The 22,829-nt window shown below is 29.3% G+C and overlaps 2 protein-coding genes and 1 long non-coding RNA gene across 5 annotated transcripts; 2 read left to right on the top strand and 1 right to left on the bottom strand.

The window, feature by feature from the left end:
* Positions 1-577: 577 nt before the first annotated feature.
* Positions 578-5,443, bottom strand: LOC114183302 (uncharacterized). Of its 3 annotated transcripts, none has more exons than XR_014994923.1 (6): positions 5,229-5,443; positions 3,348-3,489; positions 2,871-2,922; positions 2,675-2,794; positions 2,480-2,593; positions 578-1,962 (listed from the first exon to the last, which is right to left on the bottom strand). It is a non-coding gene; the product is annotated as an uncharacterized LOC114183302 (long non-coding RNA). The 3 variants fall into 3 exon arrangements; XR_014994924.1 differs by having other exon boundaries at positions 2,694-2,794; XR_014994925.1 differs by lacking the exons at positions 2,675-2,794; positions 2,871-2,922.
* Positions 705-2,046, top strand: LOC114183301 (laccase-8-like). The gene is made up of 2 exons (XM_028070272.2): positions 705-1,677; positions 1,855-2,046. The coding sequence occupies exons 1-2, from the start codon at positions 720-722 to the stop codon at positions 2,028-2,030; spliced, it is 1,134 nt and encodes a 377-aa protein (XP_027926073.2). The 5' UTR covers positions 705-719; the 3' UTR covers positions 2,031-2,046.
* Positions 5,444-17,812: 12,369 nt separating the features above from the next.
* Positions 17,813-22,553, top strand: LOC114183139 (laccase-7-like). The gene is made up of 6 exons (XM_028070042.2): positions 17,813-18,070; positions 18,771-18,922; positions 19,776-20,017; positions 20,102-20,227; positions 21,013-21,987; positions 22,085-22,553. The coding sequence occupies exons 1-6, from the start codon at positions 17,981-17,983 to the stop codon at positions 22,213-22,215; spliced, it is 1,716 nt and encodes a 571-aa protein (XP_027925843.1). The 5' UTR covers positions 17,813-17,980; the 3' UTR covers positions 22,216-22,553.
* Positions 22,554-22,829: the final 276 nt, after the last annotated feature.

Here is a 22,829-nt window from a genome sequence, read left to right as displayed (position 1 = left end):
TGGTCCTGAATATGTAACTCAGTGTCCAATTCCTACAAAAAGTAAATACACTTACAAATTCAACATAACACAACAAGAAGGAACACTATGGTGGCATGCTCATGCAACATATCTACGCGCAACTGTTCATGGTGCTTTCATCATTCACCCTCGTTCAGGCCAATCTCCGTTTCCTAAACCGTACAAACATGTTCCTATTATATTAAGTACGTTCTAATTTCATTTCTTTTATATACATATCCTTAACAAGACTGCTATAAGAACTTTCGTTAGTTTGTTATTGTGTTTTGAAAATTTTCTTTTACCTTTATATATAACACATTTTCTTTATCTACCATGGAAATCTAGCTCATACACCATCTTATATTCTGCAATACATCAAATATCGTAATTCTGTTCATAATTATTATTTTTTAATTTAAATGCAGGAGATTTGTATAATTCTAATGTTGAGGATATTCCAGCCAAAGCACTGGCTACTGGTGGTGACCCAAACACATCTTATGCCTTTACAATCAATGGTTTGACCAGCGATCTTCTCAACTGTACTGAAGATGGTACGTTGGCTTCATTAACTACAGCTAAAAAAGTGATTATTACGCACATAAATACATGATAAGTAAATTTAATTTTTGAAACAACAAAATTATTATTATAGTCTCTAAATGTGCAACAAAAATTCAAATTGATCTTTTGAATATAATGCAGAGACATTCAAGATGAAAGTCAAGCAAGGAAAGACGTACATGCTTCAAATGATCAACGCTGCACTCAATTACGACCTTTTCTTTAAGATTGCAAATCACAACTTCACAGTTGTTGCCGTCGATGCCTCATACACCGAACACTACGATACCGACATCATCGTTATTGTCCCTGGTCAGAGTGCTGACGTGTTATTCACAGCGAACCAACCCATCGGTTCGTACTACATGGTAGCCTCTCCTTACGTTACTAATATCCCTCGCTTCGACAGGAACATAGTTCGTGGTACAGTCATTTACGACAATGCGCCAACATCATCAAAGCCCACAATGACAATTCTACCACCATTCAACGACACAGAAACGGCTTTTAAATTCTACGGCAACGTGAGGAGCAAGGTGGGGGCCCCACACTGGGTTCCGATGCCACTTAAAGTTGATGAACACATGTTGGTTACCATTGCGCTTAACCTAGAACTGTGTGATTCCAAGAATGCTTCCAATAACACGTGTGCTGGCATATTTGGTCAAAGGATTTCTGCTAGTATGAACAACGAGTCGTTTGAGATCCCCGCGGGTTTAAGGATGTCTATGTCGGAAGCGTTCTACAACAATGTGAGTGGAGTGTACACTACAGATTTCCCTGACAAGCCTCCACTTATGTTTGACTTCACCAAACTGGACAATGCTTATAATAAGAGCTTTCTATTTGCTCCAAAATCAACCAAGGCGAAGAAACTCAATTTCAATTCAACTATAGAGATTGTGTTTCAGAATACAGTGTTTCTTGAGGGGCAAAACCACCCTATGCACCTTCATGGTTATAACTTTCACGTTTTGGCTCAAGGGTTCGGAAATTTTAACAACGACACGGATAGAGCCAAGTTTAATTTGGTGAATCCGCAATTACGTAACACTGTTGGTGTGCCTCAGGAAGGATGGGCTGTTATTAGATTCCGAGCAGATAATCCAGGTATTGACTCTCGGTTGTTTCAGTTACTTGTTATTTGACATTCATAAACTTTCAAATCAAATAAACTAAACTAAATATCATGCAAGTAAAAATTAAAGTAACATTGTTCAGATATGGCTGTATATACGAATTAGACTATATACGGTGACATACTCTAATGAGTTGGTTTACTTACAGAGGTTTGGCTGATGCATTACCATATGGAAGATCATGTTCCGTGGGGACTAGCAATGACTTTTGAGGTTGAGAATGGACCAACGCCTTCAACTTCAGTCCCTCCACCACCTGCTGATCTGCCTAAATGTTATCCAAGTTCTGGATTGAACTTACAAATATTTGATAAAAAGAATTGACACCATCTCTCTCTCATTTTCTAGTTGTGACGTGAGTGTATCTTACGTTAATGTAATATCGTTGAATGTGCAAAACCAAATCGAATCTTGCTAACAAAAATAAATTGTATTAGCAATCTTTAAGAATTTCAAATGGAAATAATGTTATAACCGACATTTAATAATATTTAATAGTACTGCTGATCTGACAAGAAGTTTTTCAAATAATAATATTTATACTTCATAAATTAGTAGTATTAAATAATTGATAATAAAAGAGATTTTCAAATAACTTAATATAAGAGTACTATTAAGCAATACAGGGCAAGAAACAAAATAATATTTTCAAATATAGATGAATAATATCTAGACAAAATATAAAAAAAAAATTGCATGATTTAATTCAATGTCAAATATAGATAATAAGAGTGGCAGATGAAAGCTCCATTTTCCCTGAAGATAAAAATTACCTTTCTCTGATGCACAAGTATCCTTAATATCGCTACTAAATATCTTATTCGGATCACCCCAATCAACAGCTATGACTCGTTTTGCTAATTTGATCCGTTCAACTTTTGAATGCCCTGAAAAAGAAACATGAAGCTTAGTTATTTCAGAACAAAAATACTAGGCAAATAAAATAAATACTTGGTAACTGTTCATACATTTGGCTAATAAATTTACCCTGTGTCTGACTTTTGTGGAATAAATACGTTCCACACAAATCCAACAAATCTAACAGATGAAAACATATCTCTTATTTCAAGTATGCTTTACATGCATCCCTGTTTAGTCAACTAATCAGAGGTCAAGATATCCAAAAATATTTATTTCAAGTTTTTTTAATTTTGTGCCTCAAACCTTGAAAGGAAGATTTCTCACGATAAGCTTCCATTTTTTATGTCTTGGAACCCTGACCCACATACAACAAAAAGTTGTTAAAAAACAAATATCTCATTCAAGATCATACACAGTAAACAGGGAAGTAAACTTCACCTAAAAACAATTAAAATTTATAGGATAAAAACAAATTAACTTGCACGTGTTTTTGTTTTCAGAAACGTGGTCATGGCAAGCAGTGGATTTTACTGCATAGCAATGGATTTTACTGCATAATTATGTTTTAAAGAGAAAGACTATATCTATATATAACACTTGCAAGTTGCATAGTACTATATGTTCGGAATCTTTTCACTTAACAACATTTATTTTTATTTTCTTCTATGAACTAAATAAAAATAAGGAGCACATTCTTTTAGAAAAAAAAATCTAAAAAATATTACATTACATAAATATAAATATGTTTTTAACTATTTAACTACATAAATATAGGTATACCTTTCACCTGCTATGGGTTTCCAAAGCCATATGCAAAAACTGGCAATCCAAGCATGATTTCCATCGGAGTACTCCTAGGATAAAACAGTCTATGAACATTGGAATAGTGTCTATGTCTGCACTTCAGGCTCCCTGCAGGCATCTGTGGATTGGAATTATGAGAAAACATTAGCAGAGTGGAATGGAGATATCTTATCTTAAAGAAATTTGAGATTTAAAAGAATATATAAATGAAACTTAACAGGATATATGATATTTCTTTCTGTAACCAAAATATTATGGTTGAATTCCATAGGGTTAGGCATTCATCCTTGAGGAGTATGTGCTTTCTGAACTTGACTATCTTTTTCGCTTTAATTCCATATCCATAACATGTTTACTTAAATGTCATGCCCAAACATAACTATACTCATTATTTGGTGAAAAAATGCAGCAGTCAAGCAGGTTTGAATGCAAGTGCAAAGAAAGTGTATCCTTATGCGAGACTAGAACATATGAGAGAACGAATTTCCATAAAAAAGCTTACTTCCCCTGATTAAAAGCCTCATGCATGTGAACAACAGTTCTCCACGACTTCATTTCTTACTATTGTAATTTCATCTTCTACAATTTGAAATCATTTCTAACCCGAAGATGCTGGTGAAAATCATTTCAATGCACATAGTAATCTTAAAAACATGACTTGCTTGATGGCATTGGAATTTGAGAAAAAATTTGTATGCATCAGGATAAGGAATGGCTGAGATTTTCCCAGGACATTCATGTGCTAAGGGATGGTAATATATTTATCGTCTGCTTAACAATTAAGACTTTCTTTTTGCTTCGTCTGTCTGTCTCTCTCCTCTCATATATGTCACAAATGTTGTTTGCTCAGGTTTTCATAGGACATTCATTTACAATGTGTTATGTAAGGTAGGTTAATCTACTAAACAACAATAAAGGTTTATAACACATAAGAACAAGCAGAGCAACCAATGAGTTTCTTAATGTATGATAGAAAGAAAAAAACATCACATTTTCAACACAATTGACAGTTAAGACGTACGCATCCAAGCCAAGTAAAGAGGGTGACAGAACAGAGAGTTCCAATGACAATCTATCACCTTCCAGAAGGGTTGATATTTACGTGCATCATCACCATGAACAAATTTGGTTGCAAGTTTTGCCTTGTACATATCGTTATATACATGGCACTGACAAGCTCACACCACTATAAACTTTTTTTAAGTACTAGCATTATGGGATCTATTGACTTCCTAACATACTACGTTTTCTTCCAAAATGTGACATTGAAAACAAATTTTTTTTTCACCTCTTTCTCCTGTTTGAGCTCGAGAATCTGGATAAAATCCATTTATTGGAAAGAAACATTCTTCTGAGACAAATCCATGACAAATCCAAATAAGATCAATAAATCCAGTGGAACATATAGGAGCTATTACATCCAAGACAGAACAATTATAATTCCACTGACATAAGCATTGGCGCAGAATACAAGGCAAATAAAATTTTCAAATTACAACTCAAGCAATCTGAGAATCTTCCCTGTCGCAGCAACAATGAGATTTCGGAATCGCGAGATGCGACTGAATAGACTCTCAACTTGACCCGGCTGTTTTATGATGATCTTTTATTTTTGTCTTCAGAGTATAAATTTTCATGATTATCATTATTGTGTTGCAATAAATCCTTTTTTTTTAATTTTCTTTTATCTTTATATGATTTGTCCAGCACATAGCACATAGAATAGGAACAACGCATCCAAAAAAATACCTAGACACACATGAAATAACATTTTCGATTGTCACCCTACTAAACCCTAAAATTGTTTTCTATCCCATTTTCATCCAAAACATCCCAAAAATTAGGGTTGAAAAATACCTGAATCTGATGTTGCACGGTCCTTTCACCTCCAATTTCGTTAAAACCTTGTTTCTTCACAGCATTATGTTTCTGTGAATGAAACATGTGAGCGAATGTGGAATTTGAGTTGGAAGGAGTTTCTGACTTTTACGTTTTTTAATTCAGGTTGTTTCGCGGGTCTTGAGTCTCGTAGTTACGTTGGAATGCGCAGATTTAGTATTAATTGGGTCACATGTGTGCGCATAGCATTTATGATCTATCAAAAATATATGGCTTAAATAGTTTTTAAGTTTATTTAGTCTTTATTTTTTTAAAATATTTAAAATGGTTTTAATTTTTGTAATTTGTTTTTTTAGATACCGTTTAAATTATTAATGAAAGGTGAATAGTAATTATCACGTGCTATTTTGTGATTTTTTTAATTGTTGAATTTTTAAAATTTTAAAAATGTTGTTCACGTGTCAAGTCAGTCTTGTTACACGTAATAGTATCTCGTGGTTTATATTCAATTTGGTCCTAATTTCATTAATTTTGTTCAATTTAGTCTCAATTTTTGTGATTTTTATTCAATTCAGTCCAATTTTGTCTTTATCCAAAATAACCAAATTTATTTTTTATATAAATTGTATATCGAAAATTTTATTTTTATTAAAATTCACATTTATTTTAAATATTTCTTTTATTATTTTATACCAAACCTAACTATATTTTTGGAGGGAAATTATCATATATGTTTGATTTTTTGTACATGTAAAATATAGGGTTAAAGTTAGTTTAAAGAAAAAATTCTTCATTAATTTTAAAATTAGAAGGGAAATTCTTCATTATTTTTTAAATGATTCAATACAACATTTATATAGAAATTAAATTTGGTCAATTTGGAGAGGGGCAAAATTAGGACTGATTTGAACAAAATTTACGAAAATTGGGACTAAATTAAACAAAATTAACGAAAATTAGGACCAAATTGAATATAAGCCACGTGTTACAATGCTGACTTAACACGTGGACAAAACTTCTAAAATTAAAAAAAATATATAAAAAAAACACGGAGTGACACCTGACAAATACTTTTCACCTTCCGTTAACGATTTAAACAGCGCATGCAAAAATGACTACATTGACCACAAATTACAAAAATTAGGACCATTTTGAACATTTTAAAAAAAATGAGGATCAAACGAAACAAAATTCGTGAAAATTGGGACCAAAAAGGTATTTAAGCCTAAATATATTAAAAAAAAGTATTTGAAACACTCTGATCCATACACTTTAAACCGCATTTAGATTTAATCTATAACAATACATAAAGATGATTCCTTCTTTTCTGTCCACATTTCAAAATATCAGTTTTACCTTTTAAAATATAATTATTAAATTTTTGAAAATTGATCGTTACTTTTACAAGCTTTTTTATAAAATTGTGTATCTCTATTTTTTCTCTTTCTCTCTATTTATCAAAAGTTATTCTTTCAAACTTTTCTGATATATTTCACTTTATGTTTAAATTTTAATAATCTAATTTTATTTTATACATTAACTTAATAACATTATATTATCATCGACTACTAATATAATATCACGTAGATTTAAAACAATAATAATAATAATAATAATAATAAATAATTAAATAATTAAAAAACGTAATGCTGAAACATTAGATTTAATATCGCTAGTTACAATAATAATAAATAATTAAAAAATAATATTAATAATAAATAAAAATATTAATACTAATTTATTACTCATTTTATTTAGTTTAAATAATCTTTTTATTTCATTAATTTTTTTCTTATATTTTTTTCTCTATCGAATTAGTGACGACTAAATTGATGATTAATGTTAAATACTAATATAGTCAACTTAGTTAACTTTAGGCAACATTATTTATTTTCAATCTTTTTTAATAATTAAAAATATTTGTATTAGTGCTAGTCTAATCGAAGTTAATTTTATTTCTTTTTAATATTTATATTTATTTAAGTTAGTCTAGACTAAGTTAACACTAATTTATATGTTATAAATTTGTGTATCTTCAAGATAATGAATAGAATTGTAAATTACTTTTATTTCAAAGATTTAAAGAAGGAAAATATCTTCATTCACATTTTTTTTTCTCGTTATCTATATAAATTTTATCACACTCATCTCTTTCATCAAACTTATCACCTTCATCCACACTCTTCTCTTCATCTCCTTAATCCACACTCTTCTCCTTATCTCCTTTATCTACTACAATTTTCTTTTCCTTTTTTTTTATGGTCGAAGATGAAGACGTCGTACAATTTTTATATAACTTAGGTTTACTTAGTAAGTTGGTCTCTACAAGCCTTTTATTCGTTTTAATCCTTTTATTTGTTTTTTACTGAATTGAGTTCCTAGTTTTGTAAAAAAACTCAATGTGACCCTTTTCTTAAATTGATGTTAACATCAGTTGGAAGTGTTAAGTGTCAAAATTTAGGTCACCTTCTACCTTAGAATTCATTCTACTTTTGACATATGTCACTTCCAAGTAGAAGATGATCCATACTTTGACACATGGCATAAACAAATGGCACATCCAAATGACATTAACATTAATTTAACAAAAGTGACAACATTGAATCTTTTTTACAAAAATAAGGACTCAATTAAGTCTTCTTTTTAAAAAAAATAGACACTAGTGCAAAAACACTTTTTATAGCAACTTTTTATGACAATTATAATCCACCAGGTATACAAAATGGTGCAGCGACACAATTGTAAACAATGTAATAGTTTTTATACCGGTTGGAGCTAGAACATGTATAGAAAGTTGGAACGATGACACCTCGATAAAAAATACATACATTTTCTATACTGGTTAGACCTAGAACCGATATAGAAAGTGATGCAGTGACACTTTTGTAATGTTGGAGAAGACTTTCTATACTACTTCTGGTTATAATCGGTATAGGAAGTTATTTTTTTGTTATTTGTAAACACAAAAACAGAGGGTGTTTAGGGGTTCTTCTTCCATGCTTCTTCTCGGTCCAACACCCACTAACACATAAAACCCTTATAACGTCTCCCATTTGACGTCAGAATTTTAAAAAACCAACGTAATAAATGATCGGTGACAATTTTGTAACTAAAATCACAAAAATGACGTCAGCCCTCATTGTAACAAACCTCTAAATCGAATTTGACGTTGGCCCCCTCTTTAACAAATGTCAATTGACGTCGACCCCCTCTTTAACAAACTTCAAATGACATCGGTCCTTCTGTGACAAACGTCAATTGACGCGACCCTCTTGAAACATACGTCAATTGACATCAAGCCCCTCTACAACAAATGTCAATTGACATTAGTCCCATCTGTACAAATGTCAACTCGTTTTAAAAACATAAAAGAAACTGTGTGAGACCATTTGGACGAAATCTCTTTATTATTCTTGCTCTTTCTTGTTTGCACGAAAGGTCTCCTAGCAGTGAAGCTTCGTCTTCAACCCATGGAGCTTCATCTTCATCCCATTTCACTCCATCTTAATATTGTGGTGGTTGTTTGAGCTCAGGTTTTCATTCTCTCTTATTGGATTTCGCAAAGGTTGTTTTTTCTTCTTCTTCTTCCCCACTTTTAGGGTTTTGTAAAATAGCCTGTGTTTACAAATTACATATTAATCTCAGATTTAGAGTTGTGGTGGTGAAAAACTTCAAAAGATCATAACTTTTACTACAAACCTCGGATATAGACGCTCAAAAAATGAAAGTTGTTAGAAATTTTTAAAAATTCACTGTTTAAGGTATGTTTTTTTATTTTCGTAGTATTTCTCACTGATTTTTTTATACTTTACAACTATATTTGAGATACTCATTCTGGAAAACAATTTTGATGTATCTTGTATTGCATATTAATTTTCCATAGTTTCAGTGAAGGAAACTATTGACAAAATTATTTTAAAAAATAAACTCATAAATTGACGTTTGTTATCCTTACAACAAACATCAATTAACGTCTATTATAAATTGAATAGACGTTAATTGACATTTGTTTAGATGATAAACGTCAATTTAACATCACCAATTATGATTTTAAAACTTCAAAAAATGTCAAAAACTTAAAATATCATAGGTTAAAAGTCCATTTTGTGTTAGTGACCCTCAACTCACCTTCACTTCCCTCTCTTCTTCACCCGATCTTATCGAATCACACATCTTCATCTAATCCTGCCAGCCTCATTCTGGTAGTTGCAATTTTTGGCTATTAATATTTATTATTATATCTTTAAAATAAAATTGTTAAGTGAATGTTTTTTTTTCATGTGTGAAAGTATAATTTTGTTTTGGAAATAAGATAAAACTATTAAACAGATAAAAAAAAAACTATTTAAGGCTCAAGACTTTAAGTATTTAAGTTTTCATATAGGACTAATAATACTAATAATTGTAAGTGAGATACAGTTGTCATTGGTAAATTTAATACAAATCGACCGTCCACATGAATCTTGATTTAATGATATGCTTAGAATTTTTTTTTTAATTCATATCAAATGAAACAGATCTTAATATAATCTTCTTCTACAAAGATAATTACAATGCTTTGAAGAGTTTTATTAAATACCTATTTTATTTTCATACAACTCAGTCTAACTTGTATGTTTCTTCCTGTTTCTTCCTATCTCTTTCTGTATAAACATCTCTCACCATATCACATCTATTGCTTAATTTTCTTTCCTTATTATATCTCCCTTGTATTATTTTAAAACTAGGCTTGTGTAAAATAGTTAAAAATATTTTAATTGAAAATATAATATCACTTTTTATATATATAAAAAAACTCTTAAACTTGATAACTCCGTCTGATAGTGACTGATACGTACGTAGATGTTTACAATTTATCTTCGTGTTGGTGGGTACGTTTACAATTATGCAGTTGCAGCATGGCATTGATTTCCAGTTATTAAAATATTTCCACACTATTTGGTTTTTTATGCATAATAATTTGTGTATGACACTTGTCAAAGTAATACATAATACATTGAAATAATTCTGGTCTTGAAGCTTCCTTTGGCTCTTTACAACATAACTATGTCGTTTAAATGACGCATTCATTATAAAATATTGATACCTCGACCATTTTTTATCTATTTTCGTCAGGTTCTAGAATATTTCCGAAAATTAGATAAATTCCTTACACACACGGTGACTGTTATGAATCAATTATCAAAAGCTTTTTGATGGAAAAATAAGAAAAATAAAATAAAATGTTTTTTAATAAAACTAAAATTAATTTTATAATAACTAAATTTAATCATTTTTTTAAATTACAATTTACACACCATTCACTAAATAAGTAAGATAATAAGATATAAAAACCTCAATATTTAAGCATACTCTACAATAATAATCACAACCATATAGTAATCAATCATTAAAAATATACAAGCAAGTTCTTGAAACAAATTTAATCAAGGGGAACCGTAATACGTATATTGGAGATTGAAATTAGAGATATTTAATCCTCACATGGATATCTGTTTTCTTATGAAAACAAAAATAATAATTCAATAAGAAGTTTAATATTATTTTTTGGTTGCGTCGACGGGAATAATTTAATAAATTTTATGACAGGTTGGTAGTAGTCTAGTGTAGTTTGTACCAATAAAGTAAACGGTTTACCGGGTTTAATATAAACCAGCAAAGATTAGGATTGTTCTTGAAAGGATCAACAACTCATGTTTTTTTTTTTTTAAATAAAGATAAAAAAACGCATTTCTAAACATTTTTTATATTATTTGTTAAAATTTATTAAAAACTATAAATGTTTAGTTTCATGACTTATTTTAAATCTATATATAATTTTTATAAATTTGTATGTTGACAAATAATTATGTATTTTAAAATGATGCAGATTACTAGTGAGTTACGTTTTGGTAGATGCCGAGGCCAGGCACGTGAAGGTGTGGTGGTAGAGTGAATACAAATAATTGAGAAGATGGTTAGAGATTTTTGGTATAATGCGTGGTTAGAGTTGAACTTGCAACTTGTTTTTGGTAGGTGAACTCAGTGATTTTTTTAAACATTCTTTGAATTTTATAACAGGTGAATGGTATGATGGAGTCAAAAGTCTTCTGCTCATGGATGAACAATGGACTTATGTAACTGTTGTTTTATTCATTGCAAATAATTCAGTCGCGTATGATGTCAACGCATAAAATATTAAACATAATTTTAAAATATTATCATTGTAAATACACCATAATCATTTTTATTACAACATTTTCTGTTATGTGTCCATAATCATATGATAAGAAATTTATAAATATTAATAGTTTTTAAAAATAGGATATTTTTACACAATAAATGCTAAAATTCATATATATATATATATATATATATATATATATATATATTATATTCACTTTTTTATCTATATTTATTTTCAATTTTATCCTTTAAATAAATATTTTTTTTAAATTAAAATAATTATTTTATCAATTTACTTTTTAAATGATTGTTTTTTTAAAATTCAACTGTTTTTTTATTTGAGTGTTTTTTTTAAACTAAACTATTTTTTAATTATAAAATTATCTTCAAAATAAATAAAATTTATTTATAATAAAGTAAAAAAATGTTTTAATTTTATAATAAGAATAATGATTTTATTTTATTTTTTAAATTGTACCCTCTAAATATCATTTCTTTAAATTAAAATAACTATTTTATCAATTCTACTTTTCAAGTGATTATTTGATTAAATTTAATCATTTGATCATTTTTTAAAAACTTAACTATTTTTTAATTATAAAACTACCTACTAAATAAATGAAAACTACATATATAAAATTACAAACTAAGAAAGGCAGAGTAGTTTCATTTATAAAAGTAATATGTCAAGTTTTATCTGCCAATTGGTTTGAGGAGAATACAAATGGTGTAACTGGGGTTGTCCTGGTTTAGCATCATGTGCTGATATTTTTAAAGAAAACCGAGGTGAATATGTAGATAATTTCATTTATAAAAGTAATATGACAAGTTCTATCTGTCAATTGGTTTGAAGTGAATATAGATGGTGCAACTGGGGTTGTCCTAGTTTAGCATCATGTGCTGATACTTTTAGAGAAAATCGAGGTGAATATGTGGATAATTTTTCAGCTTTTTAAGGGGTACAAACTTTTATTTATGCGAAATTTATGGAGATCATTTATGCACTGGAACATGCTTGGAGGGAAAATTTTCAAAGACTTTGGTTTGATTGGAGAGTGGTTCTTCTTTAATATGTCATGTTTTTTTGGATCAACGAGAAATTCTTTGGAGTCTTAGAAGGTAATGACTTTGTTGCTTGTATTTTGTAAATATATGCACTTCAAAGTTTCTCATATTTTTCGTGAAGAAAATCATTATGCTGATAAATTAATTAATTTAGCTTTAATTCACAGATAACAATATAAGTGGTTTAATACTTTATATCCATGTATTTATTTAGATTTTTTTCATAATAGGTATAGTTTATTTATGTTTCGTGAGGTGTTTTTTTTATCATGAGTTTGGTATGGTAGCCCCATGCTTTGTATTTGTTTGTTTTTTCCTTTTAATAAATTTTCATGTAATGACAAATGATTGATGAGCTTTGACAAAGTTGAGATGTCAAAGTTTATAGTGATGCCTAACATGACTTTGTTTTAAAAAAATTACAATAAGTTTATTTTTAATTTTGTAATTACAATAATAACAATAACAATAATAATTTTATTACTTTTTATTATCTTAAAACTCTATGTGTCAATTAATGACAAATATTTAAAGAAATATATATAGATTATGAATGACTTGTATTAATATATATATATATATATATATATATATATATATATATATATATATATATATATATATATATATATATATATATATATATATATATATATATTATCGTAAATATATATTTCTATTATTTGGGTTTGAAAGATAAATACCTACCGAACATTGTTGTATGAGACCGGCATAACATTCTAGCTTATACGTCAATTTTAGAAAAAATAAAATAGAAATGTTTATTTAGAAATGTGAATCTTAAACAACCAACAAAAAAAAATTCACATCAAACGATCATGAAAAAGAGTGCAAATATGTTTTTTGTTCATCACATAACAACACAAATTGAGTCTCTATATGGTCAAGAATGGAGGGAATAATATTATTACTTCTTAGGGTTGTAGGTAATATCTTATATCATATCTTATATTTTGACATTCCTTTTAAATGAGCTCAAAACATTACAAGTCTATAAAAATATCATATATTTTTTATTTTTATGATAATATTAGTTCTCACTATGTTGATAATAATATCAAATATTATGATTGTATTTAACAATATATCAATTTTACCCCATTAATCACTATTATCAATTATTAATATTGTAGGAAAGATACATTAATTTTATTGTTAGTGGAGGAAGTACAGCGTTAGAAAAAATGGACTCAAATTTGAAATTTCCAATCATTGTGTCATGTCCATGTCTACCAAACAGTTGAGTCTGCGTTAGTAAGTACCACCCAAAAGCAACTAAGAAAGTTCTTAAGGCGGAAAATTAATTTTAAATAACATTTTTAATTACGTTTTTATTAAAAATGTAGTTGTGTTAAATGTTTTAAAGAATTATTTTAATTTTTTCTCAATGTGTAAGATATTTTTATTTTTAACTTATTTATTATTTTTTTCCCTTCTCAATCACTTTCAATTTATTAGTTAAAATGTTGTTATTAAAGAAGGTAAAAGCGAATTGTTCAATAAATAAAAAATGATTTCAGAAAAAAATAATAATAAATAAGTTAGAAAGCAATTAAATCAAACCATATATATAATACTTAGAAAAAAAATATTTGTTTAATATTTAATAAATTTAATTACAAATATTTAAGTTTAAAAAGTATTGAAAACTAATATAATATATAATTAAAGAAAAGTATTCAAGCATGTCCAAAATAACGATTTATTTTTCATTCAGATATTTACCTATGGATAGGAAAAGTATTTGAAGTATTTAAAATATATGTGAAAAAAAAACAATAATAAATACATTTCAGAAAAAAAGGCTATATACCTATAATAATAGTTCATGGTAAAAATAAAGAATAAGAAAAACAAATATATATCTTTTTGTTACTGTAAGCTGTGTGTGAAATTGGTTGATCCCAAAATGATACTGTTTCCACGGAAAGAAATTTAGAATACTTTCTTTATTTTCATCAACTGAATGACATATTTGAGAGACAATGATGTTTTAGCATAGTCAAAAAAATGTGAAATAAAAGAGTGAAAAGTATGAAAACATCATAATCGATATTATATATACTATTAAAAATACACACACACACACACACATATATATATATATATATATATATATATATATAAATTTATGGTAATAAAAATAAATAAAATTATTATTATTGTTATCATTATTATTACAATTATAAAATTAAATATAAATCATTTTAACAATTTTATTGTAAATTAGTTTTGTTTATTTTATAGATAGTATTATATTTAAAAGAATAGTTAAATTTAAAAAATAATCAAATTAAAAAATGGTTAAATTTAGGAAAACACTAAAATTAATAAAATAATTATTTTAATTTTAAAAACTATTCAAAGAATAAATTTAAAAAATAAATGTAGACATAAAAAAAGGGAAATTTCCATATATATATATATATATATATATATATATATATATATAAGCATATGATTAATTAATAATTATATCATGTGACGTAAGAGGTCCAACGTCTGAAAGATTTTCCTCTTTGGTTATGTAGTCAATTGCACTTAAATTGTTTTGATGTTCAGTTAGGTAATTTTCTAAGTAGTGTTGTGATGTATTAAATGTAGGATGATAGAGCGAATTTGATTCCCTTGACCGGTTGGCTATTACTTTAATAAGGTAGGTTCATACTTTTAAACCCTCAATGTCATCATGCCTTAAATAGACTCTTTTTTAATTAAAATAAAAAAAAACTAATTTTAAGGATTAATATTTTTATGATGTCATTTGAAAAATACAAATATATAATAATATTAAAATTTAATTCATGAATGATGATAAATCAAGTTTCAATAATATATATGATAATTAAATAATTTAATATAAAGATAATGTTTATCAATTAATTAATTAAGAAATTTAATTATTCAATCAAATATGTGTTTTTACTATATATATATATATTAAAAAAAATAAAGAAGCAACAAGTTTCTTAAAATAATGGCAAATTAGGATTTTTCAAGAGTCACAGTGAATTGGACTAAGTCATCTTACTACTATTTATGAATGTCAATATCTATAATAATTGAATCCTCTTTGTTATTTTCCATTGTTTTAGAATTTCTATCTCTTTTATTTACTTTTTTGGAATTGATCACTTTGAACATGTTTTAGTTATCAATTAACTTATAATCAATTGAACTACTCTCTCATTTTGTTTTATCTTTTTTTAAGGTTATTTTGAGAAAAACCGATAAATACAACGATTTTTTTAATTATAATAAAATAGTTACATATTGTTTCTCCTTTCTCTTTCTCTAACGCAATAAATATATGTATATAAATTATTTTAAATTATAAAACACGTATAGGTACAATAAATAAATAATAATAATAATAATAATAATAATAAATATGTTATTAAAATCGTAAAACTAAAGATTAAAGTTCCCACTCTTATAGTTGAAAAACAAAAACATGGAATAAAAAATATAGTATAATCATTACATAAATGTTTAAGACTAGTTTCCAAAATAAAGTTGAAAAAGAAACACGTGAAATTAAAAATATAGTATAATCACTACATGAATGTTTGAGATTAGTTTCCAAAATATATTGTTAGTAAAAAATAAACATTATTAAGATTAAATTGAAGCTAATAAAATTGCTGATGAAGAACGAGAGATTTCAATCATTTAAAAAAAATAAAATACTTAATATTTAAATTATTTTTAATTAAATTTTCTTTATTTTTAAAATAACTAGTTTGGATGAAGTAATTGAAATATCTTAAATTTTCATTCTTTTGTTTGGATAAAAATATTTAATTTCTAATTTACGGCGAACTCAACTCTATTTTTGAGTTAAACTTAACTTAACTTAACCTTTAATTCAGTACAACTCATCTTGACTTTTAGTTCAAGTCGACTCAAGCCGATTTAACCTCGCTAGTTCAACTTAGGTCGATTTTAATCGATTCAACCTTAACACAATTTGAATCGATTCAACTGTAACATAATTATAATCGATTCAACCTCAGTTGATTCGGTCCGAGTTGACTCGACTCAACCTTCAATTAAGATAGATTAATTCCTTAATTATGTGTAGGCCAACTCGATTAGACCTTCAACTTGGACTAGTCTAGCATGACTTTTGACCCGGACTGGCCCGACTCGACATTCATCCGGCTCATCCTTCGTCTCGGGCTGGTCCAACTCGACCTTCAGACCAGGTTGACCTGGCTCCACCTTTGGCTTGTCATGGATCGACTCCACCTTCGGCCTGGGACGCCCGACTTGACCTTCTTGACCTTTGACCCGACCCAACCCGACTTGACTTTTGCCCTGACCTCGATAAACCTTTGGACCAGTTCGGCCCAGTTTGACCTTCGACCCGAATCGACTCATCTCGACCTTTTGTCTGCTTTGATTCGACTTTTTGGACCTGTAGAATTTTTTTTATCCTAATCAATGAATAATTCTACAACTTGGAAATTTTCAATTTCTTTTTGTTTGAGTGAATTTCAAATTCTATTATTTTAGTTATATGAAATACCTTTTTAAAATTCCTAAATTTCAATTTCCTTTTAATTTTCTCATCCAAATTCTCCAAATAATGAATTACTCTCTTAAATTGCCTCTTTCAAACATAATATTAAGAAATTTTGGAAATCTAAAGTTCTTGCAAGGTGCATTGAGTTGAGAACGAAAATTTTCTGTTGATGATGCAAACGTTTGTTATCTGACTTCTTATATTGAAAGTTTAGCGCATTCTTTTTGTTTTTGAACTTTTTGAGTATTATATTCAAATTCAATTGGATTTGTATTTTTTATTGCGTAACAATCAGATTCATAAGCAGGTGTTAAAATGGATGCCAATGGATGGGAGTATTAAAACATTAAATGACTCTTAAAAATTTATATACGGAATAGTAGAATAAGGCAGTGAAATATAAATTATTGACTCATATAACCACTATAAGAGTATAAATAAACATCAGTCAAATAAAGAATGTGGGAGAACGATCATGCAATGCATGAGAGTTAAAATCAGTATTTAATTCTGTTGCTTTTTTTAATACTATTTTTTTTTACATGACAGACATGTTATAATTGACGGTTTCCTAACTCCATTCAAATTTTTAATATCTAGTTTTTGACTTCTTATGCTCTTTCTAAGAACATATGTCTAGCAGATCAAAGTTTCATATTTTTTTATACAATTTGACTACGTGCAGAGTGATGCAACACCAATTAAACAAATGAATTTTCTATGAATATCAACCTAAAATCGTTGAAGCAGTGAACACCACTGGCTCTCTGACTCCTTATATATATATAAAGCATCCATAGGTTTGCATTGAGAAGCACACAGAAACAAGTATCTACATTGTGTGGAGTCCTTGTTGTTGAGCCAGGAAAACAAATAGAACAGTTCATCGACATAACCACACTTTCTCACTTTCTCAGAGAAGTTTTTTTCTGTCATAGTTCAGAGAAAAGCTTCTATCTTACTGTTTCTTTCGGTTTGCCACTTCAACAACATGAAGCTTTTGGCGTTTTGGTTTGCATTGGCTTCTGCTATTCTAGTTTTTTCCTTGGCCTCTGCTGATACAGTAGAGCACACTTTCACTGTAATTGGCTAAGTTTACTTCTCTTTACTACTTCTTTGTTGTTTTTTGCTGTTTTACTTTTCTTTCTTTTCTTTACCATTAGATACCTTCAACATATGGTATGAGATTATTTAAGTATGTGATTAAAAGTTCCTATATATATAAATACAAATACAAAACATATACTTAAGTTACCTTTAGTTAACCTAAAGAAGAGATCACCAAGTAGAGATAAAAGAGAAAAAATGTTAAGTCTCTGATAGATGAAGTGATGAACTGATATGATAAGAAGAGTTGAAAAAATTGACTGAGGGTAATTAGGTTTTGAAAATTTGAAATTCTAATAGTGTCTTCTTCTTTTCTTCTGTACAACTTGTTTTGATCGGTCCTTACACTGTCATGAGTTTACTAATGTTTTAATCAGTATAATTTTCTTCGACTCTTACGATTATTCAGAATATATGAATAATTTAGTGCAATTTGTTAATCACTCAACCACTCCCTTACCAACTCAGCCACTGGTTATAAAATAATATTTTGGACCATTCTCAATCATTCTGTCTATAATGTGACACATTCTATTATAAAAAACGAAAATAAAATCTTACATGTTTCAAGTTTCGGCACAAAATAATTAATTTTAATATTTCATTTTAGTGAACATACACACTTTAATATGATTAAATGACAATATTGTTCAAACTAATTCCTTGATTTACAGGTTCAAAACAAAGCGATCACACGTTTGTGCAATGAGCGAGTGATTGTCACAGTTAATGGACTTTACCCTGGACCAACGTTGGAAGTTCGAGAAGGGGACTCTGTGATTATTCATGTAGTTAACAAGTCACCTTACAATATCACTATTCACTGGTAAACATTTATAATCAAATTTATTATTAGAATACCTTTTTGTGTATTAATTTCTGGTTTACAATTATACGAAGAATATAAATATTGTCCATTAATTTTTCAATTCTTTTAAGTCGCAAAGCATTGAATTTCCTTTTTTATGAGAATAATAATATTGATTTTTTGAAAAATCTGCTTTTTCAAATATCTAATGATTATTATTATTTTTTTCTATCTAATCATACTACTTTCCATGCACATATTCTATATAGGCTTTTGCATGTTCAGTTTTTTTTCTATTTGCTTGGAAAATGTGCATGGAGATGTTGAAAAGTCAAAAGTGGTCCCTGAAAGATTCAAGAAAGGCTGAAAGGAAAGTTTGTTTTAAGCTACAGAGAAATATTCCTTGTAGTTCGGATAAACGTCGAATCCTAAATATAAATAATTTTCGTGAATAGAGGCAAGAAACGACGAACAAAGAACAAATTTGGTAAACAGAAAAACAGTGTGACAGAAGAGAAGAGGAAGGCATGGATATTTAAAATGGAATGGCATAAAAATATACATATAGGTGACTTTAATTTTTTCTATTTCTTGGCTGCCACCAACTTTTCCATTTTATAATTCACAAAAAAAAGTAGTTCTCCATTTAATTTTAATATCTATTTATCGGTCAATACAACATGTTTTTTGTCTTTTTAATCATTGAAGATAAATAGCATAATTTATCAGTAGTTAGTTTTGAAGGGTAACTACAAAATTACTCCAACTTGTATAATATTATATTGGTTGGTCGTGGTAGGTTATTGAAGTTTCTTTTGAAGTTTTTGTTTTCTCACTTACCACATCACTGATCAACGTAAATATTTTGCAGGCATGGAATATTTCAGCTGTTTAGTGCTTGGGCAGATGGTCCTGAATACGTAACACAATGCGGAATTCGTCCTCAACATAGTTATACTTACAAATTCAATGTGATAAATCAAGAAGGAACAGTGTGGTGGCATGCTCATGCTTCAGTTTTACGTGCCACCGTTCATGGTGCTTTCATCATTCACCCTCGTTCGGGCAAGCTTCCATTTCCTAAACCCTACAAGCATGTTCCAATAATATTAGGTAAAATTTCAGATCTTTCAATACCGTAATAAAAATTTTTATTACATGAAAACAATTTTTTTTATATTCTTTTTTTAAATGCAGGTGATTGGTACGACGGTAATGTGGTGGATATTTATGAACACGTACTCGCCGTTGGTGATGTAAGAGTATCTGATGCCTTCACCATCAATGGTTTACCCGGTGATCTCTTCAAATGCTCAAAGCAACGTAAGTCTTCACCTTCTAATATATATTAATTTATAACGTCTACTCTTCTTATAAAATATACCCACTCTCATCTGTGTGAAAAAAGAATCATATTATATGAGTCACTTTCCTGTGTGAATATATACCATTTCAGAGTATCTAAATTGGACAACTTTAAATTCAAAGGCAAACATGTGTTGAACTCGTAGGTAATAGTTTTAAATTGAGGTGTGTTGTGCTTACCACATTATTAAAAATATAGTTGGTCATATGTTTCAGATTATGGCATGTTATTATAATTACAGCCGGCTATAACATATATAATTAATTACAGCTATAATTATTCGCAAAGGCAACTAAGTACATGTGAGTTTAATTATTGAGAACACTTTCTACAACTTTGACCTGTACACTTCATTGAAATTTATTAAAAAAATGGTAGACTTTATTGATAAGCTTACAAAAATTTAGAATATCAAATAAATGTTATATTAAAACCGTTAAAAAGGAATAATGATAGAAAACATATTAGTAATTTTTCTTGTAATTGTGGTAGTAATACAATTTGAGTTTTGCAGCTTATGGTTTCGATTTTTTAATATTCTTTGTAGAAAAGTACAGGTAAATTGATGTCACCCTAAGAATATTCTGAATACAGTAAACCTGTAAACTTTGACCTTTCGGTGAAAATTATGTTTATGAACCATTTTTCCAAAGTGAGCATCAGCATAGTTTGAAACTTTGAGTGATACTGGTGTATGTATCTATCAATCTATATCTAATTATTATTCATGAACAACATTCAGAGACATACAAGCTAAAGTTGAGACAAGGGAAAACCTACTTGCTACGAATGATCAACGCTGCATTCAATAACAACCTTTTCTTCAAGATAACCAACCACAAATTCACAGTGGTTGCATTGGACGCTTCCTACATCGAACACTACGACACTGACGTCATCACCATCGCCCCTGGCCAAACCGCTGACGTGCTTCTGAAAGCCGACCAGCCCCTAGGCACCTATTACATGGCAGCCACTCCTTACGTTGTGGGACAGCCGTCACCGCTGTTCGACAACACGACAACGCGAGGCCTTGTCGTCTACGAAGGATACACGTCATCATTAAGAGATTCAAAACCCATCATGCCATTGCTTCCGCCCTTCAACGCCACGGAAGTCGCCAACAAATTCTTCACCAACATCACAAGCCTGGTGGGGGCCCCGCACTGGATCCCGGTCCCACTTGAGGTGGACGAGCACATGCTGATCACCATTAGCATAAACCTAGAAAGGTGTCCGAAGAATGGCACGTGCCTGGGTTTGTTTGAACAGAAATTCTCTGCCAGCATGAACAACGAGTCCTTCACCCTCCCTGTCGGGAAAGGGTACTCTATGTTGGAGGCATCGTTTTACAATGTGAGTGGTGTGTACACCACTGATTTCCCAGACTACCCTACTCAATCGTTTGACTTCACAAGCCCCAAAAATGCTTTGGATCTTAGCCGCGTGTTTATATCATCGAAAACGACCAAGGTGAAGAAGCTCAAGTTCAATTCAACGGTTGAGGTTGTGTTTCAGAACACTGCAATTTTGAACGCGCAAAGCCACCCCATGCACCTTCATGGTTATAGTTTCCATATTTTGGCTCAAGGGTTTGGGAACTATGATGCCGCCAGAGACAGAGTGAAGTTTAATTTGGTGAATCCACAACTACGTAACACAATCGCTGTTCCAGCTGGAGGATGGGCTGTCATTAGATTCCAAGCAAATAATCCAGGTGCACTATTTAACTATATCCTCATTATTAACATTAATTAAAATTTGATTGAGATTTTGTGACGAACTGATAATAATTATATGTTTTTTTTTTGCAGGGATGTGGTTTGTGCATTGCCACGTGGATGATCATCAGTTGTGGGGACTAAACATGGCTTTTGAGGTTGAGAGTGGACCAACTGCTTCAACTTCTCTGCCACCACCACCAGCTGATCTACCCAAGTGTTAACAAACTGTGCCTTCTGCAAGCACTCACAATTGAATTCCAATTCCTTCCTCCTGTGTGTTTTTTTTTTTCTTAGTGTATTTATTCAGCCATTTTTCAAAATTTCAAGTAGCGAATAATAGCTTTACTTGAACACAGGATCAAGCAAAATAAGTAAACCAGAATTGTTTCTAAAATTCTTCCTAACTTATCTTAGGCGCACCTCCCATCAACTCTCCTCCTTTTCATGTGTTTGATTTTATTTTATAATTAGTTCATCTGGTAAAAGTGTATGATTCATATTTTGGAGAAATAAAAAAGGTGGGAATCTCCCTCGGCTTAAATTATTTTGCTACAGCAAATACATGTCTATTATATATGTTCAGTTTCGTAGGAATCATATTCTTAGAAATTATTATGTTTTATTATAATCAACATAAACTCTTAATTGAATAAAAAAATCATTGTATTAGCGACGTTAATTTTATTTTATTTTACTATAATCTCAACTCAAATTTTAGTTGAGTTTACGTTACAAAAAAATTGAATTTATCAAAGGATTTTGGTCATCAGAAATCACAAAATTTTATCAGTAAAGTCAAATTATTAACGGAGATGGTAAAATATTTATCGGTAAA

The sequence above is a fragment of the Vigna unguiculata genome, chromosome 5 (assembly GCF_037176805.1).
Source record: "Vigna unguiculata cultivar grain cowpea cultivar isolate G323 ecotype 2 chromosome 5, ASM3717680v1, whole genome shotgun sequence".
Classification (NCBI taxonomy): Eukaryota; Viridiplantae; Streptophyta; class Magnoliopsida; order Fabales; family Fabaceae; genus Vigna; species Vigna unguiculata.
The sequence above is the reverse complement of the archived record's forward strand: the minus strand, read 5'-3'. Positions and strand labels throughout refer to the sequence as shown.